The sequence below is a fragment of the Heptranchias perlo genome, chromosome 3 (genome assembly GCF_035084215.1).
Source record: "Heptranchias perlo isolate sHepPer1 chromosome 3, sHepPer1.hap1, whole genome shotgun sequence".
Classification (NCBI taxonomy): domain Eukaryota; kingdom Metazoa; phylum Chordata; class Chondrichthyes; order Hexanchiformes; family Hexanchidae; genus Heptranchias; species Heptranchias perlo.
The window spans coordinates 41,613,880-41,640,639 of NC_090327.1; the positions used below are offsets into that span (position 1 = coordinate 41,613,880).

Here is a 26,760-nt window from a genome sequence, read left to right on the forward strand (position 1 = left end):
TCCTATGCATTAATGAAGTTCCACTGTGATTTGTGATAAATTGGTGATGCAGCTGCCAATCCCACTGTCTCTGTTCATGATATCAATGGATTTCTGAGGTTCGTATCAGAAGAAATTTTGTTTCCAGGCTGCTTCTAAGCAACAGTTTAAATCATAACACAGGGTTACAATTAAAGACTGAGAAACACCGATACGCGTCTCTGTATCATAACATTTAAGATTATGGGACTGTACTTCTCCTTTACCATCGGGTGTTCTGGTTGAAAGCTTTTCCTGATTACAACAAATTAAGTACCGACTGAAAATGAACATGTTTTTTAAGGGGTATTTCAAAATAATATTTACTAGTTACATGCAACGTTACACGTTAACACGTAGATTAAACTCTACTTCTGACAATCTGCTTGAATTTCTGTTTACATTTGGAGCCAAATCACGTTGCACGAGCAGTTTGTTGTAGCTATTGGTGGGTTTTAAATCTCCTCCCCGAAGGAGGGACTTTAAGGAGTGGGAGGTGTTTATTTAAAAAAGCATGCAATTTGACCAAATTAAAACATTTCAAAAATGTAATTTGGTAAAGCGAACCATGTTTTGGATTAATAAAGATATTTTGATTTAGTTGTATTAACAAATAGTACTGTTGGGAAAAAAAGTTATATTTGTGTTCACCTGGGTGACACAGTATACACATGCGCATTTGATTTGCTCCCTTGTTAAAAGTGTTGGCGCCGGCGCCAGCTGAGATATTTCTGAGCAGATCAGCAGCTAGGGTAAGGACAGCAGGGAGGCTTAGCATCTGTGATAATATAAGGTTTTATATTTTTAAAAATTCCATAATATTAATGATCTGGAGGAGAAAAGGAAGTAAATGGATCGATGCGCATGACAGAATTTATTTTTTTTATTAGTGGAAACTAGCGCCGGTTACTTTACAGAACTGCACGCATTTTATACACCGGTTGTATAAATATAAATATAGCTTTAGGTAAGAGATAGTTCTGCGTAGATTCTATGAAGATGGTTAGGAAGCCTGATAGTAAAGCGCTGCTGGGTTTTCTTTGTGGAAGATCAGTATTTTATTGGCTTGGCGGCTGGGCAGAGAAGAAGTGAGAAAGTGTCCAATCCAGGCTTTACCCGCTCTATGTAAATTGGCGCGGAACCGGGTGGGAGATAAAATAACTTTAAAATTGCAAATAACATATTTTTCATATGTTAATATCAAACTAATTGATGAAAAATGTAAAGGGTATAGATAGAAACAGAAGTTTGCTGCGGGATGGCGTTTTTACGAATATAATCTAAAAGCTGAAATTGACTATTGCTTATGCGCCCATGGTAGTTTCAAAAGATCAGTTTTGTAAAAATGCTTTTTATTGAAACTTAATTTAATCAATATATTGTACCACGGATTTCTAAAATATGACCCAAAGTCTGGATAGGCTGGCAGGAAGCCAATGTCATGTGGTTTATTCAACGTGCCTTGTTAAAAGTACCAATACAGTGTATAATATTTTACAATTCATATTTTAAGGGATTTACATCAGTGAAAAGGATGTCGAGGCGCAGGTGAGATATGCTCCTTTATTATCTTCATGTACTTGGAAAAAATGAAAAGAGTTTATATTTAAAAGTATTTTTGTATGTATTAAAACAGTGATCGTTTGCAAGCCAAGCAAGCAAAAACAGAAGAACAAAAGGACGACACTATCCAGTCAAAGAAAAGGAAACCTGAAGTGAGAACATAAAGTTATTAACAATATTTTAAACAAAGTCTATTCTGGTAACTGGCCAGTACAATGACAATTGATGTCTTTTTTTCAGGAATGTAGTCAACATAACCATGAAACAGAAGTGAGCAAGAGAAGGCGACAATTCCAGATACAGGTAGATGAACCATATCTTACTGGAGAGTATGATAGTAAGAATCAGATATAGATGGAAACTGTTACTGTGTATATTCATACAAATCACTTTTGTTGATTTGGCGGCTGGGCAAAGCGAGGCAGTGTCCAATCTGGAAGATATATTTTTGTGTAAGTAGTATGATATTGTTGATATTTAGTTTGTCGGCTTGTAGAGTCCTTTTGATTGTGTTTAGCTTTTCTTTTGTACTATACAGTAGGTGATGCAAGGTGACTTTAAAATAAGTCTTTGACTACTGTAGATGAGCAGGCGATATTCATGGGCATCCAGTCCACTGTTGGACCAAATAACGTTTCCAAAAAAGTGGTGGTGCTTGGGAAGGTGGGGGGGGGGGGCTCACTGGAACAACTGATATTTTACTGTATTTGAATATTCTTACTTTGTCATTATGTTATAGTAACAATGTTATGATAAAATAAATCAATCTCCCAGTAATGGTCTCAGTAGTAGTATCTTTTGCTGCTCACTGATGGTTGTATTGCAAATGCATGAAGTGTCCCTAGCTGCAGCATAGGGAGTTTGCGCGCTGCCAGACAGCCGGTTCCTGCTTCTTGTGGGAGGTCCTTGTTCGTGGCGCGCCCGCCTTGTATGAACTCTGGCTTTTTGTTTCATTTATAGTCACTAGAATGTAAAATGAAGAATCTCAATCAAGAAGCCAGACAATCCATAGAATTTTCTATTTTAAAAAAAGATAGCCACAAATATACACACTGCATCTCTTTTGTGCTTTACTGATTGATGGATGGCCTTTGAGTAGCCGTGTTGATTCAGACTGAGGTTTGGGTGCAGGATAACTTAAGGGTTTTACATATCGTACAGTCCAGGAAATGTAGAAATGTATTTATTACGAAAATGAAATTATTCATCGAGTCCCAGGCTTTTAATTTAAGACGTGGCATTAGAAATCGGCGTTTAAAGACGTGCCTTCCCCCCCCCCCCCCCACCAAGGTTTCTTGCGGCTAACTTTCCAGCCTAGTAAAAGTCTGCAAAATGATACATTATTTACTGCCAGCTTAATCCGTGTGAATTGTATGAAATGTTAAAACCGGGATTTGAAATGTCTAAATTTACGTGTTAAATTAAGACGGAAATGAATAAACGCGGGAAGTTTTCCCTCGCAAACGTGTTTTAAAAAAGGCAGAGTGGAATCTGCCTGAACTGAGTGAAATTCTGGCCATGGCTATGGGAGGGGGCTCTCTTTGCGCAGGGGTTTGTTCTCTCCAGATCGCTGCTGGTTCAGTCAAATCTTGGACCGAGTAATACTACACAATTTGCTCTTTAAAGATTATTCCATTATTTTCAGTGTTATTGCTGTTTAATTAGTTTTAAAAGGATCCAGAATTGTATGCAGCTTCGCTGATATTCTACAGTAACTTTTTTTTTTAAAAACCTCCAGGCCTTTGCTTTCTAATTCTGACCTGTAGTAAACTAACCATTACAGGTTAGTGCTTACTATTTAGTTTATTTTTAATCTAGAGTCGAATTAGTTTCATCATGGAGGGGAAAATTAATGCTGCAGCATTATTTGCCTTTATAAATTAACAGTATTGTAACTTCTACTGAGACCTGCAGAGGGAGCACTTTCTTAAAAATCTGTATGAAGGCAAAGTTTGATTCTTCTATATGGGTGCTATGGCATGTGGTCAGAGCTCTATAATTAATTAATCTTAATTATGATAATGACAAATATTTGTTTAATTTCTCTTTGTCAGAGTTGCTGGGCACCCATTGTACCTGGAGGAATTAGTCCTTGCATCCTTATCCCCACACCACACAAAGAGACTGATGTCACTGAAGACTTCTCCAGGTTCACACAATATAGGTTTAAAAACCTATTCCTTACCAAATCACCGCTACCGCCTCTCAGGTGAGTACCTTAACGCAATTTGCGTCAGATTGGGTGCAATATTTGAATGTCCAGCCATTAAGTATTTATCGCAATGTTTGTTCACCAAGTGTACATCTGTGTTATATCAACAATGTAAGTAAATATTCTCCATTCATTAATGCATGAAGATTAAATTCTAATACAACCAAAATGTTGATTTTCAATCTTATTATTTGTCACCTATTTTGTTGAGTGGTAGAATGTAGATTTGTGCTTCTGATTTAATATGCTTGTTTTTGGGTGGAGGTGTTGTGCACAGCTTAAGTGCTCTCCTCTCCAGAATGAGAAGATTAAATGGCATTTCATCCTTGCTGGTCTCTTTGCAAGTGGTTATGGGGTGGCATTGCCAGATGCTTATTGATAATGTTGTACTTAAAGGACTGAATGGAAGAAAACCATTCAGATGGGAAGGAAGTTCAGTGGATTTGTTCTTCCTCCTTTTCTCCTCTCCTTTCTCCCCAGTTCTCTTCCCTCTCCTGATGGTGCTGATTTATGCTGGGATACTTGTGTTTCACCAGTGCTGGCAACCCTCCATTACCTTACCAAATGGGTGAGCCTAAATGGTGAGTGTCTGCAGGCTTTTTCATCCTGGGACATCACAGCAGAATCCAATGGCAATCAGCAATGGGAACTTTGACTTTTTTTCCACTCTCCCTTCCTTAGCTTGAGAGCTGAGGCCATTGTAGCCATCCAATTGCTGTGATAGGTAAGTGAGCACAGACCAGCAATTGCACCTGGGGCCTTCTAGTTCGTATGGCTTGATGTCCCATCAAGTAGTATATTTACCTATTAAGTTATTAAGGAATGCAGATATGTTTTCAAACTCTTAGATTTTTCTACAATCCTCCAAGATACTGACTAGGAATGTCTAAATATACAGAATGTCATGGTTATCTAATCTCTAATATGCTGTTGTGTATTCTTTTTTGTATTTGCCAAAAAAGCTACAACCTTTTTTAAAATCTACATCTTTATAAACTGATTTCTGTCAACATTCACTTCCATCTGTTGGAAATTCCTTTTCCTCTTTTCTGCTCCCCCACATGGAATAGGAAGCAGCCAGATTTGTGGATGTGTATTTTTATTTATATATGTGTGCATGTGCTAATATAGTACTCATTTTAAGATGAATTCAATTATGGCACCCAGGGTTTTATTGTGCACTGCCAGGTCAAACAAAACATGTGCAGACAACACCCCTATTTTGTCCTAACAGAGAGCACTGACTCCTACCTTGGATAAATGCCCTCACTGAATCTATGATTTTTTTCCATTACTAGCTTCCTCTAGTCTGTCTGAGTTAGATTGCCAATTTAATGCTGACTCATGAGCAATTTGTATTGTAGGCTCATGCTCAGTAGGAACTGGGTTAAGACTGTCTCACCTAATTTGCATGAAACTGTTAAAGCAAACAGTGTTTTCCCCAGCTTTGAGATCTGCATTTGGAATATGTTTGCAGAACTGAAAGTTTTCTGATACCCAGTCCCTAGGGCAGGAGAGGACCCAAACTATTGTCTTTTTGGGCTACATAGTTGTGCATGATGAAGCCCTGGGAGAGGGGAGAGCAGATACTAACAGGTCTTGGTGTTCTGAGTTAGGATTTATACACCAATGCGATGTTTAATAACAGCCCTCTCCAAACCCATGGGCTAGAAAATTCAAATAGATCAAATCTGGAATAAGATATGAGCACAAATAGGATTGAAAGACCTGGGCTTTGTGGACTAGGTGCTAAGGCACGAATTGCACGTGAAGCTGGCAGGCTGAATGGCCGAAGTGATGGAAATTGTAAGACAGAGCATCTGGAAGGGAGTTGGAGAGGATGGGGGAGTCTTTAGAAATGTAGAGTTTTTGGACAGTGTGAAGATGTGAAAATTCTTGGACCAGCTCTGACTGAGTGGGGTGATCTTTAATACCTGGAGTTGATGGATCTTGAGATTTGAATAGGAAAGGATGGAATCTTAAATGTAGAGCAGGATGGTTAAAGGGGAAAAATTCTAGAAACCAGGTGCTTACTGCAAAATGGGCAGAATCAAAACTGACAAAGGAGTGAGGAAGCAGGGAAAAGGTCTCGCGAGATATGAAGCAAGGTCGGGGGGGAACAGCCTGTCTTATTTAACACACACAACTTGGAGAATGGTATTTGGAAAAATTGTCTGCAGCTTCTTTAGAGTTGTGAAAAATCAGCTCCCAAATCAAATGCTATCCTGGGAAGTCTAATGTCATCTGCTGTTTTCTTATTAACTTATTTTAAATGTTTTTATTTGTAGCTGGGGAAACTCTGAAGATGTATGGTCTAATATGTTGAAAAAAGAAATAAAGTATACCCATGACACACATGTCCTCTCTCTACACCCGTCCTTGCAGCCAAAAATGAGAGCAATTTTACTGGATTGGCTCATAGAGGTTAGTCATCATTATAATCCTTTATGTACAGAAGCTGCTGTATGATTGTCCCTTGACCTGGGGCCAGAATTCTCAACTATCTTTGCTGCCTAAAGCTAAAAGCCCAGGTAATTCTGATATAACTGAAGTGTATTACTGCGCTGGTTTTAACAAAGCCCAGATTTGAGAGCTCATACTTTTGCTTTTGGGGTTTCGAATGATGTGTGATATGCTCTGAATGAAACCATGCTGGAAAACGCTTTTCTGCACACTAAATTTTATAATGCTGCATGCGGGCATGGACTGCTTCAAGACCTGGACAACATTCAGGCTTGGGCTGATGTGTGGTGCGAATGTTACTTGCCACTTAAGTGCCAGGCAATGACCATCTCCAACAAGAGAGAGTCTAACCACCTCCTGATGGCATTATCATTGCCAAATCCCCCACCATCAACATCCGGGGGTCACCATTGACCAGAAACTCAACTAGACCAGCCACATAAATGTTGTGGCTACTAGAACAGGTCAGAGGCTGGGTAATCTGCCACCACTTGACTCCCCAAAAACCTCTGTCACTTGCAAGGCAAAAGTCAGGAGTGTGATGGAATACTCTCCATTTGCCTGGATGGGTGCAGCTCCAACAACACTCAAGAAGCTCGACACCACCCAGGACAAAGCAGTCTGCTTGATTGACACCCCATCCATCACCTTAAACATTGACTCCCTCCCCCACCAGTGCACCGTGGTTACAGTGTGTACTATCTACAAGATGCACTGCAGCAACTCGCCATGGTTTCTTCGACAGCACCTCCCAAATCCACGATTTCTACCACCTAGAAGGACACGGTTAGCAGGCACACGGGAACACCACCACCTCCAAGTGATTGTTCCAAGTCACACATCGTCCTGACTTGGACGCACATTGCCATTCCTTCATCGTCGCTGAGTCAAAATCCTGGAACTCCCTGTCTAACAGCACTGTGGGAGTACCCTTACCATAGGGACTGCAGTGGGTCAAGAAGGTGGCTCGCTACCACTTTCTCAAGGGCAACTAGGGATGGGTAGTAAATGCTGGCCTTGCTAGTGATGCCCATATCCCAAGAATGAATAAAAACATGTCCAAATACAAGAGGTTTCAATGGTTAGCTATGCTTTCTGTGAGCTTTGGCTTGTCAGCAATAACAGCTCAGCTCAGTTCTTGCTGTTTGTCAACCCCAGTCCATCACCGGCATCTCCACATCATAGATTTAAGGACAGAGACTAGACAAGTATGTGAAAGAATTTGCGCCAGTTAATATTTTTCAATAATGGGTGGAGGAGAAGTGGGGGGGAGACACTAAACCTTGATGCATCCTTGTTCAATTCAGCAGCCATTACAATTTGTATTCATTTTAACCCTATCTTAACTAGCAACCCTTTTAACCTAAACAGTTAGTTGTCAAAAATAGTTTGGTATTTCAACATTTATTTGTGCTGAATGACAATGTTGCGTTTCTAACCAAATATTTGGACCCTCCTTCCTCCCCAATCTAAATTTTTGTGACCGCTTCCCATGACTCTGGGAAAAGGGATTGTTTCTCTATATACAAGTTTCTAGCAAGCTTTGTAACTCTTCATTTGGCAGCAATTAGTGATAGTAGGCCTTAATGATACTAAACAAATGGGTCTAATGGAATGCTGGCCTTTATATCTAGAGGACTAGAGTACAAGGGGGCAGAAGTTATGCTGCAGCTATACAAAACTCTGGTTAGACCGCACCTGGAGTACTGTGAGCAGTTCTGGGCACCGCACCTTCGGAAGGACATATTGGCCTTGGAGGGAGTGCAGCGTAAGTTTACTAGAACGATACCCGGACTTCAAGGGTTAAGTTACGAGGAGAGATTACACAAATTGGGGTTGTATTCTCTAGAGTTTCGAAGGTTAAGGGGTGATCTGATCGAAGTTTATAAGATATTAAGGGGAACAGATAGTTTCTCTCTATCCACCCTATTTCCGCTGGTTGGGGATTCTAGGAGTAGGGGGCACAGTCTAAAGATTAGAGCCAGACCTTTCAGGAGTGAGATTAGAAAACATTTCTACACACAAAGGGTGGTAGAAGTTTGAAACTCTCTTCTGCAAATGGCAATGATACTAGCTCAATTGCTAAATTTAAATGTGAGATAGATAGCTTTTTGGCAACCAAAGGTATTGAGGGATATGGGCCAACGGCAGGTATATGGAGTTAGATCACAGATCAGCCATGATCTTATCAAATGGCAGAGCAGGCACGAGGGGCTGAATGGCCTAATCCTGTTCCTACGTTCCTAATACTTTTTTTTCTGACTGCATTTTTCTTTCATTCATTATGTTCTTCCAACTTTGTCTGTGATCTGATTTTTTTTAAAACTATCTAACTTTTAGGTTTGTGAAGTGTACATGCTCCATAGAGAAACCTTTTACCTGGCTCAGGATTTTTTTGATCGGTTCATGTTTACTCAAGAAAATATTCATAAAAGCAAGCTGCAACTCATTGGCATCTCCTCACTCTTCATTGCTGCAAAGCTGGAGGTAAGCACACATCCACTGGACTAGTGGGGAGAATAAACATTATATTGAACAGTTTTAGTCTGTCACCCTAAATCTTTGGAAGTATGCTACTAAATGAGTTCCTAATGATCTTCATGCTTGTTGCCTTCACTTTAGCATAAAATACAAATAGTTCAGCTAAGTTCTTTAGAATGGGGTCAATTTAGTGGCTAAAATATTTCAACTAGCATCTATTTTCTGATACTGTTAAATTAGCACTTTTCAATAAAACATAATTCTCTTGATAGTCAAGTAGGTGAAAGCTCCACCATGTGACACATTAAGCCACACAGCAGTATGTCCAGTTTTGAGTCCCTGTCTGACTGCAGCAGCTGAGTCACTATAATTGGGCTCAGTGCCTCTGTGCTAGGAGAGAGATGCTAGAATTCCCTTCCCTGGTAGTTATCCAATGAACCCTGCAAGAAAATGAGTCTGGATGATGGTGAGAACAGAATAACTGATTGAAATGTCCCACCCCTATAGTTGAATATTATGCCAAGACTTGGTGTCGATGATGATAGCACTTATGGAGCTGTAATGTGGATGCTTTGGTAATAATTTTCCAAAATTCTCTGGACTCGGCAAAGGTCTCGGCAGATTGGAAAACTGCTAATGTAACACCCTTATTTAAAAAGGGTAGTAGGCAGAAGGCTGGAAATTATAGACCAGTTAGCCTAACATCTGTGGTGGGTAAAATTTTGGAGTCTATTATTAAGGAGACAGTAGCGGAACATTTGGATAAACATAATTTAATAGGACAAAGTCAGCATGGCTTTACGAAGGGGAAGTCATGTCTGACAAATTTGCTTGAGTTCTTTGAGGACATAACGTACAGGGTGGATAAAGGGGAACCAGTGGACGTAGTGTATTTAGACTTCCAGAAGGCATTCGACAAGGTGCCACATAAAAGATTATTGCTCAAGATAAAGAATCACTGGATTGGGGGTAATATTCTGGCATGGGTGGAGGATTGGTTATCTACCAGGAAGCAGAGAGTTGGGATAAATGGTTCATTCTCGGACTGGCAACCAGTAGCCAGTGGTGTTCCGCAGGGGTCGGTGCTGGGTCCTCAACTCTTTACAATCTATATTAACGATTTTGGAGGAGGGGACCGAGTGTAACATATCAAAGTTTGCAGATGATACAAAGATGGGAGGGAAAGTTGAGAGTGAGGAGGACATAAAAAACCTACAAGGGGATATAGACAGGCTGGGTGAGTGGGCGGAGATTTGGCAGATGCAATACAATATTGGAAAATGTGAGGTTATGCACTTTGGCAGGAAAAATCAGAGAGCAAGTTATTATCTTAATGGCGAGAAACTGGAAAGTACTGCAGTACAAAGGGATCTGGGGGTCCAAGTGCAAGAAAATCAAAACGTTAGTATGCAGGTGCAGCAGGTGATCAAGAAAGCCAACGGAATGTTGGCTTTTATTGTTAGGGGGATAGAATATAAAAACAAGGAGGTATTGCTGCAGTTATATAAGGTATTGGTGAGACCGCACCTGGAATACTGCATACAGTTTTGGTGTCCATACTTAAGAAAAGACATACTTGCTCTCGAGGCAGTACAAAGAAGGTTCACTCGGTTAATCCCGGGGATGAGGGAGTGGACATATGAGGAGAGGTTGAGTAGATTGGGACTCTACTCATTGGAGTTCAGAAGAATGAGAGGCGATCTTATTGAAACATATAAGATTGTGAAGGGGCTTGATCGGGTGGATGCGGTAAGGATGTTCCCAAGGATGGGTGAAACTAGAACTAGGGGGCATAATCTTAGAATAAGGGGCTGCTCTTTCAAAACTGAGATGAGGAGAAACTTCTTCACTCAGAGGGTAGTAGGTCTGTGGAATTTGCTGCCCCAGGAAGCCGTGGAAGCTACATCATTAAATAAATTTAAAACCGAAATAGACAGTTTCCTAGAAGTAAAGGGAATTAGGGGTTACGGGGAGCGGGCATGAATTTAGATTTGAGGTTAGGATCAGATCAGCCATGATCTTATTGAATGGCGGAGCAGGCTCGAGGGGCCGATTGGCCTACTCCTGCTCCTATTTCTTATGTTCTTATGTTAGAGTTAGAGTTCTTAACGATAGAATTGGAGAAAATTTTAAAAAGGGAGAATATTGACTTGATTTATATATTTTGCTGCATGCTTCCATTTTTAAAAAAACCACGAGAAATCTTTTTGTATGATTTCACCTCGATAAAGATTAGTTTAACTTGCTGCACACAAAGTTTGGGTTTACACTGCCATTTTGTTTCAGGAAATCTATCCTCCAAAATTGAATGAGTTTGCATATGTCACAGATGGTGCATGTACAGAAACTGAAATCCTTGATATGGAGTTGATTATTCTAAAGGTAAGCAGTCTGACATTGATATTCACGTTGGTCAGCAGCACAGAATACAGCCAGTTCTTTAAGGGTAGTGGCGTCACATTATATCTGGCAAAACATTTATGTTGATCAAGATTACTTTTTTCATTCTCGGGATGTGGCGTTGCTGGCAAGGCCGATATTAATTGCCCATCCCTAGTTGCCCTGTGAAAGTGGTGGTGGACTTGCTTGCTAGGCCACTTCATAGGGAAGCTAAGAGTCAACCATGTTGATGTGGGACTGGAGTTGCCTATAGGCCAGACTGGGTAAGGGCAGCAGGTTTCCTTCCCTAAAGGGCATTATTGAGCCAGTTGGGTTTTTGTGACAATCTGACATCGTTGTGGTCACTTTTTATTGCCAGATTTTTTTTAAAAACTGAATTCAAATCTCAAACTGCCTTGGGATTTGAGCTCACTGCTGTCTGGTTATGTTAGTGGGCTAGGAATCCAATGTTATGGTACCCTGTGTGTTATCTTTGATCTCTTGGTGTATGATCTAGTTTAAATGTTCTGTTGTCGTCCTCTACCCTGAAAGTGCTGACTGCTCTGGGGATGTGGTAACAAGGTTGTTGACAGCTCATCATTGTCTTGTCCAAGTGGTTATTTTATTTTTGTTAACGAAGACAATAAGTATTGGCAGGCTATTCAATCATGGGTGGGCATCACCGCGAAGTCCAATCCTGTGTTTCCTGATGACTGGCTTTTTAAAAATTTGCTCATGGGATGTGGCTGTCGCTGGCAAGGCCAGCATTTATTGCCCATCCCTAATTGCCCTTTAAGAAGGTGGTGGTGAGCCACCGCCTTGAACCGCTGTAGTCCGTGTGGCGAAGGTTCTCCCACCGTGCTGTCAGGTAGGGAGTTCCAGGATTTTGACCCAGCGACGATGAAGGAACGGCGATATATTTCCAAGTCGGGATAGTGTGTGACTTGGAGGGGAATGTGAAGGTGGTGTTGTTCCCATGTGCCTGCTGCCCTTGTCCTTCGAGGTGGTAGAGGTCGCGGGTTTGGCAGGTGCTGTCGAAGAAGCCTTGAGTTGCTGCAGTGCATCCTGTGGATGGAACACACTGCAGCCACGGTGCGCCAGTGGTGAAGGGAGTGAATGTTTAGGGTGGTGCATGGGGTGCCAATCAAGCAGGCTGCTTTGTCCTGGATGGTGTCGAGCTTCTTGAGTGTTGTTGGAGCTGCACTCATCCAGGCAAGTGGAGAGTATTCCATCACACTCCTGACCTGTGCCTTTGTATATGGTGGAAAGGCTTTGGGGAGTCAGGAGGTGAGTCACTCGCCGCAGAATACCCAGCCTCTGACCTGCTCTTGTAGCCACAGTATTTGTGGCTGGTCCAGTTAAGTTTCTGGTCAATGGTGACCTCCAGGATGTTGATGGTGGGGGATTCGGCGATGGTGATGCCGTTGAATGTCAAGGGGAGGTGGTCATTGCCTGGCACTTGTCTGGCGCAAATGTTACTTGCCACTTATCAGCCCAAGCCTGGATGCGGGCACGGACTGCTTCATTATCTGAGGGGTTGCGAATGGAACTGAACACTGCCATCATCAGCAAGCATCCCCATTTCTAACCTTATGATGGAGGGAAAGTCATTGATGAAGCAGCTGAAGATGATTGGGCCTAGGACATTGCCCTGAGGAACTCCTGCAGCAATGTCCTTGGGCTGAGATGATTGGCCTCCAAGAACCACTACCATCTTCCTTTGTGCTAGGTATGACTCCAGCCACTGGAGAGATTTCTTCCTGATTCCCATTGACTTCAATTTTACTAGGGCTCCTTGGTGCCACACTTGGTCAAATGCTGCCATGATGTCAAGGGCAGTCACTCTCACCTCACTTCTGGAATTCAGCTCTTTTGTCCATGTTTGGACCAAGGCTGTAATGAGGTCTGGAGCCAAGTGGTCCTGGCGGAACCCAAACTGAGCATCGGTGAGCAGGTTATTAGTGAGTAAGTGCTGTTTGATAGCACTGTCGACGACACCTTCCATCACTTTGCTGATGATTGAGAGTAGACTGATGGGGTGGTAATTGGCTGGATTGGATTTGTCCTGCTTTTTGTGGACAGGACATACCTAGGCAATTTTCCACATTGTCAGGTAGATGCCAGTGTTGTAGCTGTAATAGAACAGCTTGGCTAGAGGCGCAGCTAGTTCTGGAGCACAAGTCTTCAGCACTACAGCCGGGATATTGTCGGGACCCATAGCCTTTGCTGTATCCAGTGCACTCAGCCGTTTCTTGATATCACGTGGAGTGAATCGAATTGGCTGAAGACTGGCTTCTGTGATGGTGGGGATATCTGGAGGAGGCTGAGATGGATCATCTACTTGGCACTTCTGGCTGAAGATGGTTGCAAATGCTTCAGCCTTGTCTTTTGCACTCGTGCTGGACTCCGTCATCATTGAGGATGGGGATGTTTACAGAGCCTCCACCTCCTGTTAGTTGTTTAATTGTCCACCACCATTCACGACTAGATGTGGCAGGACTGCAGAGCTTTGATCTGATCCGTTGGTTGTGGAATTGCTTAGCTCTGTCTATAGCATGTTGCTTCCACTGATAAGTATGCATGTGGTCCTGTGTTGTAGCTTCACCAGGATGGCACCTTATTTTTAGGTATGCCTGGTGCTGCTCCTGGCATGCTGTTCTATACTCCTCATTGAACCAGGGTTGATCCCCTGGCTTGTTGGTAATGGTAGAGTGAGGAATATGCCAGGTCATGAGGTTACAGATTGTGCTGGGATGGAAATGGGGAGCAGGAACCATTTTTCTTTTCTCTTTCCCCACATTGAGGCCAGTTGTAGTGCCACCACTGCTACCCTAGGCTTTTTTAAAGCCACATTTGTGGGAAAACTCTTTTGTGCTAATGATGCTTGGTATGCAAATTCAGTGCATATGATGGAGGGTCAGTTCCCATTCGCAGTCTAGAAAGCTTTAGGCTGTCTGAGGTTTCAGGTTGTAAGAATTTCACTTTAATCCTCAGTGAGGACTGACTTCAGTTATGATCTGTCAATAAATTTGTCTGACATGATGTAGAGTGAAACTGTCCACTGAGTCACTTGCTGTGTATAAGGTCCTGCTGGTGGTGCAGATTCTTGGAAACTTTCACCCTCCATCTTAATGCCTGCAATGTCCAAACTGGACTCTGAATTTTCCCTAAGTCCACAATGCAAGCATTCGTCCCAGGACTGAATTTAAATGTTTGTAATTTCATAAACTAACCAATAAATTGCTGTGTTTTTTTTCGCTGCACTGTTTCGGTAGGAGAGAGAACAAGCAATCTAGTGCCTGGTCTGTGCCAGTGCTGCAGAATGGTTAGTGACTCTGCAAGGGCATAACAGGGTGATGTTTGATCTTTGGGAAAGTATTCAACTTCTACTCAATACCTTTACAGTCCCACCTATTTCAAGTTAAACCACAACTGTAGCTACAAATTAGTAAAAGGCAAGTTGAGGACAGATGTCATGAAGCCGGTCTTCACGCAGTGATCAATACCTGGAATAGTTGTCTGAATGAAGGCAAAAACTCTGGAACCATTCAAGATGCAGTTGGATGCTGTGATAGAGGCACCATAGGACTAGATGGGCTGAATGGCCTTCCTCATTTGTACTTTGTGAATTAGGCCATTTATCTATGACTTTCAGGTTGCTGAAGAAAGCAAATGTTTTCTTGGGAAAAGAGGAAGATGCATCATCTAATTTTGCAATTACATCAACAGAACAAAAAATGCTGGGGAGAGGGCGCTAACAACATTACAAAGAACAGCTTGTACTATCTGCTATTAAAGTGTATTTCTTTTTTTCTTTTAGGCCTTAAATTGGGAGCTGTGCCCAGTGACTATTATTTGTTGGTTGAACCTTTATCTTCAAGTAGTCTGTGTAAAAGAAACACCCAACATGTTGCTGCCTCAGTATTCTCAAGACACCTTTATACAGATTGCTCAGGTAACTACTTAATTTCTAGTATTGTGAAGAAAGTAGCAATATTGCAGATTACAAATCCTACAGCTGCCCCCAGAATGTCTGCTCTGCTCTTCACACCCAGTAACTGCTGTGTGGACAAAATTACATTTAAAAAAAATCATGAAGTTATTGCATTAGTGGTTAAAAAATGATTGGCCAGAGGGCAAAGATGAATGCTTTGGGGACGCTTGTTGCTGTTTTTATTTAATTCTTTACTCCAAATTTAATTTGGTTTTGGTCTTTTTGTACTTCATTTTTAATCTGAAACTAACTTCAGTGCTTGATGGTTTTCCCATCTAACATACTTTTATTAAAAATATGCTTTTGCTGAAAGTAAGTTACCTTTCACTAAACAATAGTTCAGTGATGTGGATAGCAATATCTATAGAGTGGCTTTCAGATGGAAAATAATATTTTTCCAAACAAATTTTTAGGCCCTGCCAATGTTGCTGCGTTGGGCTGCAAGGTGGAGGAGCTGGGTACGACTTTGCATTCTCTCTGAAGCGTCCTCCAGCCCTTGATCCCAGTCTGACTGATCTAAATCTGAATCTTCCCTTTTCCTTGCCCCACCTGGCTCTACCATCAATGGCAGAACCTTGATATTCTGGAGGATTTTCATAAAGGGAGGGAAAAGTGGTGAGATTACACAAAGTAGGGTTGTATTCCGTGGAATTTAGAAGATTAAGGGATGATTTGATTGAAGTTTTCAAGATATTAAGGGGAACTGACAGGGTAGATAGAGAAACTATTTCTGCTGGTTAGGGACATAGCCTAAAAATTAGAGCCAAGACTTTCAGGAGTGAAGTTAGGAAACACTTCTAAACACACAGGGTGGTTAGAAGTTTGGAATGCTCTTTGGCAAGTGGCAGTTGATGCTAGCTCGATTATTAATTTTAAATCTGAGATTGATAGATTTTTGTTAACCCCATATCCCTTAATACCTTCAGTTAAGGTGGGTATATGGAGTTAGGTCACAGATCAGCCATGATCTCATTGAATGGTGGAACAGACTCAAGGGGCTAAATGGCCTACTCCTGTTCTTATGTCATTGCCTATGCTCTGGAATCCCTTTCACATCTTCAAAATTCTCTTCAAAACCTACCTATTCAAACAGGCTTGCCTGCCTCAGTTTTGTTTTCTAGCTCTGTGTCCATTATTCCCTGTCCCTTTTGTGAAGGACCATAGGGCATTTCACTTGATGTAAGTTGTTGATAAGTGACTATTGGATCACCACTATTTCCTCCATTTATGGAAAATCCTCCTCTCCACTTAATATCTCCATATGAAAGCCCTCCTTCAATTAGGAGCTTTTCCAAGAGGTTTGCTGGTGGTAACACTCTGTTGCAATGAAAGGGGAGAAAGGATGTCCATTTTTTAAACTTTGTTGAACTTAATTTAGACCCAAGACACCAAAATGCATTACTTGATTTACTGCTGTTTTAAAGTGCAGGTTTTGTAAATAATTCTGCATTAATGTTAAAAGTGCAAATCTTGTTGCTCATTATCTTTTTGAACTTTTTTTGGTCCAGCTTTTAGATCTCTGTATCCTTGATGTTGAGAGTTTGAGTTTCTCGTATGGAGTGTTGACTGCTGCTGCTCTGTGCTACTACACATCTATAGAAGATACTTTTAAAGCTTCAGGTATGGAGGTTCACGTTTTTGTGTGTAAATAAATCTCCAACCCCAGCTTCAAAAGAGCACTTCCTCCTGTACTAGTGTGAAACTTCCATTTTCATACCAACCATCCAGGTAGTGCCTGAGTGAGTGAGGGCAAATTACAGAAAGCTCATATGCTGTAGATCCATGTTTATTCCTTCAAGTGAGAGCCGAACCTGTTTCTGGCTGGGGTGGAGATCACCTCATACAAAAGGTAGGTACTATATAACACAAAATCAGGGCCAGAGTGGGGGTCTCCTGGACTTGTTTTGATTGCCTAAGGGGGTCGGAGAGGAATTTTCCAGATTTTTTTCCCCCCTAGTTGGCCTGAGGTTTTTTTGCCTCTCCCTGAAGACTACATGGCTTTCTGGTGGGGTGGGGAGTGTATGTATTGTGATGCACAAGGCATCACAGTTGTGTGGGACAGGCTGGATGGACCAGTTCTCTTCATTAAGAACCAGGTTGGAGCTGCCCAAACCTATTTTGCATAACAGATGATCATTGCCCATCTGTTTTGGGTTACATTGGAACCCAGTTCCTGGAGGTGAAAAGGGACTGGGTTCCAATGTATTCAGCTCTAACTGTTGCAATATAAATATGGTAAAAATTCTAAAAGTAAGAACCTGGTACATAGGCATACAACGGGCACAATACAGGGGCTGGTAAATTTGGCATGTACACTTGGTTTGAATCTAACCTGACTTTTGGGCCTAGCTTTTTACTCCAAGCTGTGGAAAGTTGGGGGGTGGGGGGGGGATTTCCGGACAATAAACCTGGAAGTATGGATTTCCCGGATGTCCTGCCGATTTTGACATCAGGTCGTCTGTTAAATTTTTTTTTCAGCAGGTTTCCCATACGGCAGCCAGCAAGATTAACAAGCTGGCTGACTGTCAGCCAGGGAGCAGCTGCCAGGTATATTGGTTATCGAGGGGAAGGTTGTGATCAGTCATGGGGGGGTGGGGTGGGGAGGTTCGGCAAATCATGTGTATCAGATCATGGCAGGTAGGCTTGTTGGACCTGGAGGAAATACTCCTGGCCCAAAAGCAGTGCAATAAAGGCAATTACCTTTTGATCCAGCCCTTCTCTCCTCCTCTTACATGGCGAGAATCACGAGGCCTGGGAATGCTGACCCCCAGGAACTAAAAATACAAAAGCTATTAAAATGGAGGCACACAGCTTCCTGTAAAAGATTTTACTGACCGACCCACCTCCTGAGAGCTGATTGGTTGCCTGCCCCTCGACCTGCCTCCATTAAACCTGGAAGTGAGCGGGTTGGAGGTGGGTTTTACATTTTTACCTTCCCACCTGCCCCCAACCCACCCATCCTTGGGGATTAAAATTGCCCCCTTAATCTCGGTCTATTCTGGCAATACTTCTAAAATATGCAATGTGACCTCACTCTCCAAATGTGAGAGACTAATTAAAGTGGTGCATCTCGGGTAAACTTGTTTAAATTTATTCCTGCATATGTGACTGTACTTCAAAAGTTATTTGTTGTATATAATGTGCTTTGGAATATCCTGAGAACATGATTGTGAGCTATATGCATGCAGGTTCTTTTCCCCAGAGCTGCTACTGACCAATTTGGTGCTTTCTGCTGGGGATGCTCTGACAGCATTGCGAGCCCAGGTCAATGGAGTGGCAGAAGTGGAGCCCGTAGGGGTTTCCAGGTCTGCGTTTAGGATAACAATAGCCCAGAAGAAGAAAGGCTGTATTACTTCGATCAGCCCTCTGCTAGAGGAGCCAATCTTTCCAATTGCAACATTTAAAAACCAAAATGGGCTGCAACTTTGGTGCTCAGGTAGATTTCCTATTTTTTTCTTCTTTCTTCCTTCCCTCCTCCCCCCACCCCCCCAATCCAACACCAACTGTTGGTACCCATCAGTCTTACTTAAATTCCATGAGCTTGGATACTTTAGGAGGGTCTGACTCTTGAGTCCGTTGGCGGCTGCAATTCCTACTGCACCATAGTTAGTGTTGCAGCAGAATCTGATTCGGATGGTGTTTTTTTTGCTGTTACATTAAGAATTGGGTATCACTACTTTTTGGGAGTGATTTTGATTGTTGCAGTCCTTATTTGCTTTTGATAAGCCCTCTGCATTTTAAAAAATTCTTTCCTTTTCCTACCAGCCTATTGCTACCAGCTGCAATTTTACTTGCAGTAACTGCATCTCTGAGGATAGGAACTCTTTAAATCTCAGTGTCAGAGAAACCAGATGAGGAAGAGGAGTATTAAAGGAAGGATGTGAGGCGGCAGCCTCAACTGTACCTACTCCTAATATTTCCCAACTACTGGCCGCTCTGAGCATGTCTCGGGATATGCATCGGAAAAAAACTGCTGGCCAGCAGTGAGGGGTGTGAAGCCCCAGTTCAAGATTTTCTGGTTGAATCTTGAATCCGTCTCCAGTACGTTGGTGACAGAAGTCCCTAGTCAAAGTCTGAATATTCATTGGAGAAACTAAGTACTTTGGATCTTTGTTGCCAGGGTCACTGCTGCACATGGCTATGGAGATGCCACATGCTCCATCATGGCCTGAGCTATCCTGCACAGTGCACAGACGTCTGCAGTTAACTTCTCCAAACTTGCCAACACATGATGCAGGGTGCTTTGGACGTGACCAAATGACCTGCACCATGGGTGCTCAGATTGTTCAGTATTCAGGCCTCATGATGTGCCATTCCCTGGCCTCTGCAGCTGAGGAAAAAAGGACCTTAGTTGTTGGATAGAATTATATAGATATTGCAATATGGAAAAAGACTGTTTGGCCCAACCAGTTTGTTTATCCTCTACATGAGCACTAGTCCTAATCCTATGTGCACACTCAGTTCCTCACCCACCCTCCAGTCATCTGGTTCCTGTCCTTTGTTGTCATCTCCAATTGCTTTTCTTCATTCTTGCTCAGTGCTTCACCGTGTTCCCTCCTAAATCGGATTGGGTGAATCCCCTAGGTTCGATGTAACTATGCTGGTGCCTGCACCTAGTGGAGTGAGTAATGTGGAGGCTGCAAGATGCTAGGTTGTTTGCCGGCACTTGGACCTGTTTGTTCATCTTGGAAGATCCCTATCGAAAGCGAAAAGGGACATGTCCATATGGTGACAGTAAGAATTCCCTTCTTATACAGGTGATGTGCCAATTTGCTGAGTGCCATAGAGCTGTTGTGTAGCCTATGCTAGTGAGTAAGAATAAAAGGATGATACTAGCTGTAAACTTTGAAGACCTGAGCTCTCCCCTACTCCTATGGGCTGCTTTGTCAAATGGTGAAAGTTGTGAGGCTCACATTCAGTCCACATTTGTTTTCGTCTTGTGTGGCTTTTTCCTGTATGGAGACACAAAATGTACTGTTATAATTTGGAAGAGCAGAGATTGTTACCCCAGTGCCCAGCCTACATGAGTGGAAAAGCAGTGTGCAAGTAGCTGCTAATGCCTGAGTATTTGGGCACCACTTACGAGTTTTATTTGTGATATTAGAAGTATATTTTGGTGCCCAGCAACAAATTGGTTAAACTTGTGAAAGAGCTGAAAGGTTGCCTGAGTGCTTTGCAAAGACATACTGCTTTGGTGGAAATCCTGCCCCTTCCATCAACCCACTCCTGCACCTGGTCTGATGTGCACAGGGAATGTGAAAAATGTATTTAACTGAGCAGAGCTTGGGCTATCTAGCAAGGTTGACTGTTGAACTGCCATGTGGTGAGTGTGCTCAAATTTGGCTCCTCTGGGACCAGTATACCTACCCTAATTACATTTGATATATTTATGCAGTCTGAACTTAATTCAAAAATACTCACCAATATAACATTTTGCCCCAACCTCTCAAATCACAAAGTGATGCAATGGCAAAGCTTGATGCAACTGAGTTAACCTCAGTATTTCTTTTATTAAAATAAAAGTTGTATGGAACATTGATTTCAGTGAGCTTAAGGAATTGTGGTAAAAGCATTCCAGATAATGAGCTTGTGGTGAACCATCAATCATTTGTCTCTTTTTATATAGTTCCTGCAAACCTTGGTGTAAAGTTTTAAAATGTATTTTTATAACTGCATCTGAGTTATTTTGCTTCAGGTGTTCTGTTTTAGACTTAACTCATAACCTTTCTATTGCTTAAGATCACCCACAATAGAGGGGTTCTGTTTAAAACTGTAATGTACTTGCTGTTAAGTATTCACAAGGGTTTGATTTGTCTTGATGGCACCAAAAAGCTTCTAATTTTGATTGTTGACAATGGATAAACTGGTTATTTTATGCACATCTAAATGTTCTGTTCTGACTGCTGTTTCTAGGTCTGGAATGGGAGAGCATTTCCACATGTTTTAATTGGATGGTACCCTTTGCTAAGACGCTGAGTGAGGGCGATCCATTAAAATTAAAAGATTTCAAGCAAGTGGCAGACGAGGACAGACATAACATCCAGACGCATATGAAGTACCTGGACATGCTGGTGAGTTATTTTAACTTAAATTATCTACTATTGGGGTAGGGAGGAGGATGAAAAATCATCTAGGGACATTGTTTCTTCTGACAAATGTGTGCCCTTAAGGAGCTAGTTTAATAAAGATGTGTGTTTTTTTCCTGCCCCTTCCCCCTTCCAGTTTCTGGTTGATTTTATGTATATAAGACCTCATTCCAGACAGCACCCTTGACCCTTTGATCAGGGGAGGTAGTAAAGTTTTTGAGTGGCAACCCACATAAAACAAATTTTAAACCTAATGGCTTCAAGCAGCACCAAGTCAGTGTTATGGGGGAGTTTGGGCATGAGCCTTACAAAAGGACTTCCGCTTCTTTCAAGGGATGAAACCATGGCGGTGAATTCTCTGCTGGAAGAGCTGTGGAAATCCTGGGAAAGATGGGTGTTCATGCTGTTTTTCTGGGTTTTCTGTGGCTCTTCTGCCAGAAAGTAATACTGCATTTTTCTCTCCACAAGGTTAGGACTATCTGGAGTGTAGAAACTAGACTGCTGAACCCCTCAATGGTTAGCTCATCTCGAAGCACCATAGTCTCGTTCTGTGGTGTCTGATTAACCGACTTGCTTGATGAAAATAGGTTGTTACTGTATAGCTTCTTTGCAAATATTGTTGAGGAAACTTGCAAAGTGGGTACATCAATAACAACTTGCATTTATATAGTGTCTTTAATGTCGTGAAACATCACAAGGTGCTTCAGAGTTATCAGACAAAATTTGACACCGAGCCACAAGGAGATATTATTATGACCGCTTGGTCAAAGAGGTAGGTTTTTAGTAGCATCTTAAAGGAGGGGAGAGAAGTGAAGAAGTTGAGGGGATTCCATAGCTTAGGGCCTAGACAGCTGAAAGCACAGCTGCTAATGATGGGGCGAAAGAAATCGGGACAGCACAAGAGGCCAGAATTAGAGGAATGCAGAGATCTTGGAGGGTTGTAGGGCTGGAGGAGATTAGAGATGGGGAGGAACAAGGCCTTGGAGGGATTTGAACACAAGAATGAGAATTTAAACTTGAGGCATTGTTGGACTGGGAAATAGGTGAGTGAGAACAGGGGAGATGGGTGAATGGGACTTGGTGTGAGTTAGGATATGGGCAGTGGAGTTTTGAATAAGCTGAAGTATACAGAGGGTGGAAGGTGCAAGGCTGGGCAGGAGAGCATTAGAATAATCTAATCTGGAGGTAACGAAAGCATGAGTAGAAGGAAGTCTTAAGTTTCCCTGGTGGTTTCTGGCCAGTCAGAAATCGGTATAAGATTTGATCTACCTCCCAATTCATTAAACTCTGTTTTGGTTGTCCTCTAAGATCACAAGACTCATCAGCCCATTTGGTCTAATCCTTTCAAATACCAACCTTATTGTCTCATTTATAGCATCTAGTTGTTTAAGTCCAATGTCCTGACCTGAACCACTCTGCCTAGCAACTTATTCCAGCTATTCATCAAAGAAATACTTTGTGATGTTTGTCATAAATGTGACCTTTTTCACCCTGAACCTGTGCACCTTGTTCTGTTGCCCTGGCATACATAAGTATTGTCCTGGATTCATTTTTTTCAAGCCCCTTTCATAACATATGAAGTTTCCTCATTCTCATGTTAAGAGGATCAATTCAGTCATATTTAATGCAAGATACCTCTAAGTGCATAATGATAAAACTATGATGTCAAACTAAAATACTTTCTTGCCTTCCCCCAATTAAAGCTTTTTATTTTGGTTCAACTTTCATTTTTATACTGCTCACTACATATACAGATGTGTTTCTGAACTCCATCCCATTTCCTTTCTGCCTCCTGCCCTATAAAATGCTCATCTTTAAAAGTAGGGAGATGACAAACGAGATAGTGAGGAAGGGGTTTCAGAAGGTTAGGGCATGGTTGCTGGAGTGAGGAACTATAGGACAGAGTGTGTTTGTAGGGACATGGGGCTGGAGGAGAACATGGATATAGGGAAGGTGAGGCCATTGAGGGATTTAAAGGGGCAGACTGGAAGTCAGAAGAGCTTGGTGAGGATAGCTTGCAGATCTTGAGTGAGTGAGGACATGTGCTGAAACATTCTGGTTGACTTGTAGTTTTAGAATGGGGGGGTAGGTAGCATGTGTGAAGTCCAGCCTGAGGGTGATAAATGCAAATTAGTTTTCAGCAGCAGGTTAAAAAGTAGTGACGAAGGCCGATGTTTGTTTGTTGCGAAAGTGATCAATTGGCTGTGGGGGAGGAAACTGAGCTCAGCATTGCACAATATCCTATGGTTCTGGACTTCCTGGGCTAAACTTGAGGTGGCAACTGTGACAGCTAAAGGAGTCAAGGCTGGAGGCATGTAGGTGTTTGCAAGAGTTGAAGATGGTGGGTTTGGTTTTGCAGACATTTAAGCTGGAGATGGTTTTGGCTCACCCCCAGGTCTTGATAGTAAACAGCTAATAGAACTGGATGTCACTAGCATACATATGAAAGCTAAACCTATGCATCTGGATAACATCACTGAGGGTAACATAATAAAGAGGAGCTCCAAAATCTAACCCTGGTCTATATGAAGTGGAATATGCTGGTCCAAGAGGAGAAACCTTGTGATGTAATGTCTACAGTATGACAGGCAGAAGAGAGGATTTTGCTTGGGGAAGTGATAGGTAGTAAGGTATAGTAGATGATGATAAATAGGACAGTCAAGGCTGGGGCAGTTTTCAAGAAGTCAGAGCAATCTAGGATCAGCACAAAACATGGCTATGGCCAGTATGGTGGCCTGAGTAATTCAAAGTCAGCATGGAGGCTGGCAAATAGTCCAGGGTCTGGAAGGAAGTGGAATAGTGGTTGAAAGTCTAGTGCTTCACATGGTGGTAAGAGTACCAGGATACTAGCAGAAGCATGTAGAAACCGTGCACTATTTTGATGTCATGTACCAGTTCCTGGAGATAGGCTTGCAATTTGCTTCTGCTGCCCTGAACCACACTAATATCCTGTATTAAGCCTTTTTTTTTAATTAAAAAGAACCTTAGCAGTGATATCTGGAATTCCTGGATTATATTGTGGTATGTAAGTAAGTACATCACTTGTAGTTAAATCTTCAGCATGCAAATTCAGTTATTCTCCCTCACAACACTTAGTGGGGATGAAACTTTTACCAGTAATAGTTAGTGAAAACTCTAATTGGTTTACATGAATTGGTCTGATGGTATGACCATAAAGTGCTGGGATATAAAAGCTTTGGCCAGTTGCTGGGTGAGTATTGGCAGATCCAGCTGAAGAACTGTTTCTAGTGACAATTCTAATTTGTTTTAGCACCCTTAATTTTTTTTCATGTTAGCTATGGAATGGTAAATTGAAAGAATGCTTTTGTATTCACATCAATAAATGTTTTTTTACCCTTGGTATAAATGCTATCTATGAATTGCTTATTCAAAAACTTACAACTAATGTAACTTGCTTGCTTTCAGGATGATGTACACATCAGGAAAACAGAGTGTACAGCAAGGCTATCCCCTGTGTCCATAGGAGGGATCTTGACTCCACCTAAAAGCACTGAAAAACCATTGTCCAGTTCAACATACTGAGCGGGTGAATTTGCTGGAAGAGAAAGGCATTTTAAAAAAAATCCGGAGACCTGTGGAACTATTCATGTGACCTGGGGCTGTATTACTACCATGAGATGCATCTGGAAACTTGAGCAGACCAAAGCTTAATTTTAGGGGAAAAAAAAAATACAGCAATGCATCTAGTGTTTTGGATTTGTTTTAGAGTGAGCAAGCTGGGAGCTGGCTCCAGAACAACACTTCACTTTTGCCTAAAAGAGACCAATGTGTTGGGACTATTTGGGGGAAGGGAAATGTACACTTTTTAACAAAGCCAGTGAAGTTTAATGATGCAAAAACAGATTTTCTGTTCAGACTGCACATTTTAAAGACAGCTTGTGCCAATCCATTTAAATATAGTGGTTTTATTCAGAAAGAAACATGCATGCATTCCTCTTAATTCTGTTCTGGAGTTGGGAAGACCAGTAACAATGTGATGTCATCAGAAGCTAGCCACAAAGCACCAAGCCATTAGGCTTGAATTACTTTTGGCAGAAAGTTGCTTGAAACTCAACTGCTGTGAAATAGTGCACTGTAGATGAGAACATGTTTAAAACAGTGAGAGACCATTTGTTTCCCTTTCAAGTTTACAATGAGGGAAATGTTACATCATACAATTAGCTTTCATCTATCTTTTCCCCTCCCAATATTTAACAGCCACTGTTTAGCATGTTGTAGAAGAACCCTATTCATCACTGATGGATGTCTTTATTCATAGTTTATAAACAGATTGTATGTAAGGGCAAATGCTCACTTGATTGCAATATCAGTACATATAGGCAAAAGTAAATCTACTTTTCACATTCCATGATTTATAGAAAGAACTTGTTGGAACAATTATGCATGCTGGTACTGTAGTGAATAACTGAACAGTGTGTACTTTATTTTTTTAAAATGCAGGGCTACAGTATTTGGACTTGCACAGGTGCTTTTTTCCTCTTTCAGGGTGGTTAAATCCTGGATCCTAAGTTAAACAGATCAAATGGAGGTAGTGGTCTCTTGCTGAAAGAGGCTTAATCTGCAAAGCCTCTTAAACTACATGTGCTGTGCAGATCAGTGAGTAGATGGAGTTCTTAGTTTGAGCTCTAGGTTTGTATATACTGCAGTCTAAATGGGACCATGTACAATAAGATGTTATATAGTTAGTATATAAACTTTAAGCAGTTCACAGCAATTTGTGCCTCACCCAGCTGGATTATACAACTGAAAAAAATGAAATCTCACTGCCAAAGAGAAACCTACATGAATTTAATGTATTACTGTAAATAGCATTGTAAAAATGTACAGGAAATTACATAGCTACTGGTACTTAGCTATCCAACACCACTATAAAAATACTTTCAATGATCTAAGCAAATATGAACATTCAAAGTGTAAGCTACATACCAGTTGGATATCTTTATATGCCCATGTGTTAAGACCAGTACTATGAAAAGACTAGGTGCTGTGAAATTAAATTTTAAAATTTGAAATGTTTAAATTGCATTTTTTTCACATCTACATTGTAGACGGAAATACTATGAAAAAAATCACCAGACAAGCAAAAGCATACTTCACACTGACCAAGAAAGCATTTTCCTTCAAATACTGTTAAGCAACAAACTTGCTCCAATTAAATATCTTAACTGAATTATTCATAAATACTAAAGAAATTATGGCAAATCTTCTGAACATATTACCTATGGATATTTTCAGAGTTTGCACCTAATCATGATGTGTTAAAAGTAAAGTTTTGCCATGGCTTGTAGGAACTTCTTTTTCCTCTTCTGAGCTGCTAGATGTAAAACTTCTTCCGGGTTACTTGAGTTGAGCTCTGATTGTCCAATTGCTTTGATCTAGGAAAGATTTTTTTTTAAAGTAAGAAAAATGTAAATATGCTATAACATCTAACAGAAGACAGCATGATGTTCAGGTTATATCAGCCTCATTTAGCTTAACTGTCCTGTGAGAAAATGTGATTTGTCATTGCATATCTGCATAATATTTACAGGACAGTTAGTAAA

General features: G+C 41.4%; 2 protein-coding genes across 5 annotated transcripts in view; one reads left to right on the top strand and one right to left on the bottom strand.

Moving 5' to 3' along the window:
- On the top strand, nucleotides 1-26,229 carry ccne2 (cyclin E2). Of its 2 annotated transcripts, none has more exons than XM_067979221.1 (12): nucleotides 1-98; nucleotides 1,532-1,566; nucleotides 1,655-1,733; nucleotides 1,822-1,884; nucleotides 3,636-3,790; nucleotides 6,082-6,217; nucleotides 8,597-8,743; nucleotides 11,024-11,119; nucleotides 14,937-15,071; nucleotides 16,619-16,730; nucleotides 21,024-21,181; nucleotides 24,623-26,229. In XM_067979221.1, exons 2-12 carry the CDS (start codon nucleotides 1,553-1,555, stop codon nucleotides 24,737-24,739), a joined length of 1,212 nt encoding a protein of 403 aa, XP_067835322.1. In that variant the 5' UTR covers nucleotides 1-98; nucleotides 1,532-1,552; the 3' UTR covers nucleotides 24,740-26,229. The 2 variants fall into 2 exon arrangements, with proteins under 2 accessions (XP_067835322.1, XP_067835323.1); XM_067979222.1 differs by lacking the exon at nucleotides 1-98 and adding an exon at nucleotides 723-770.
- The window catches only part of ints8 (integrator complex subunit 8), a 105,158-nt gene continuing 104,017 nt past the window's right edge, over nucleotides 25,620-26,760 (bottom strand). For all 3 annotated transcript variants that reach the window (XM_067979216.1, XM_067979206.1, XM_067979208.1), the window contains one exon: nucleotides 25,620-26,592. In XM_067979216.1, coding sequence (XP_067835317.1) covers nucleotides 26,476-26,592 — 117 coding nt within the window. In that variant the 3' untranslated portion in view covers nucleotides 25,620-26,475. The remainder of the gene's footprint in view (nucleotides 26,593-26,760) is intronic.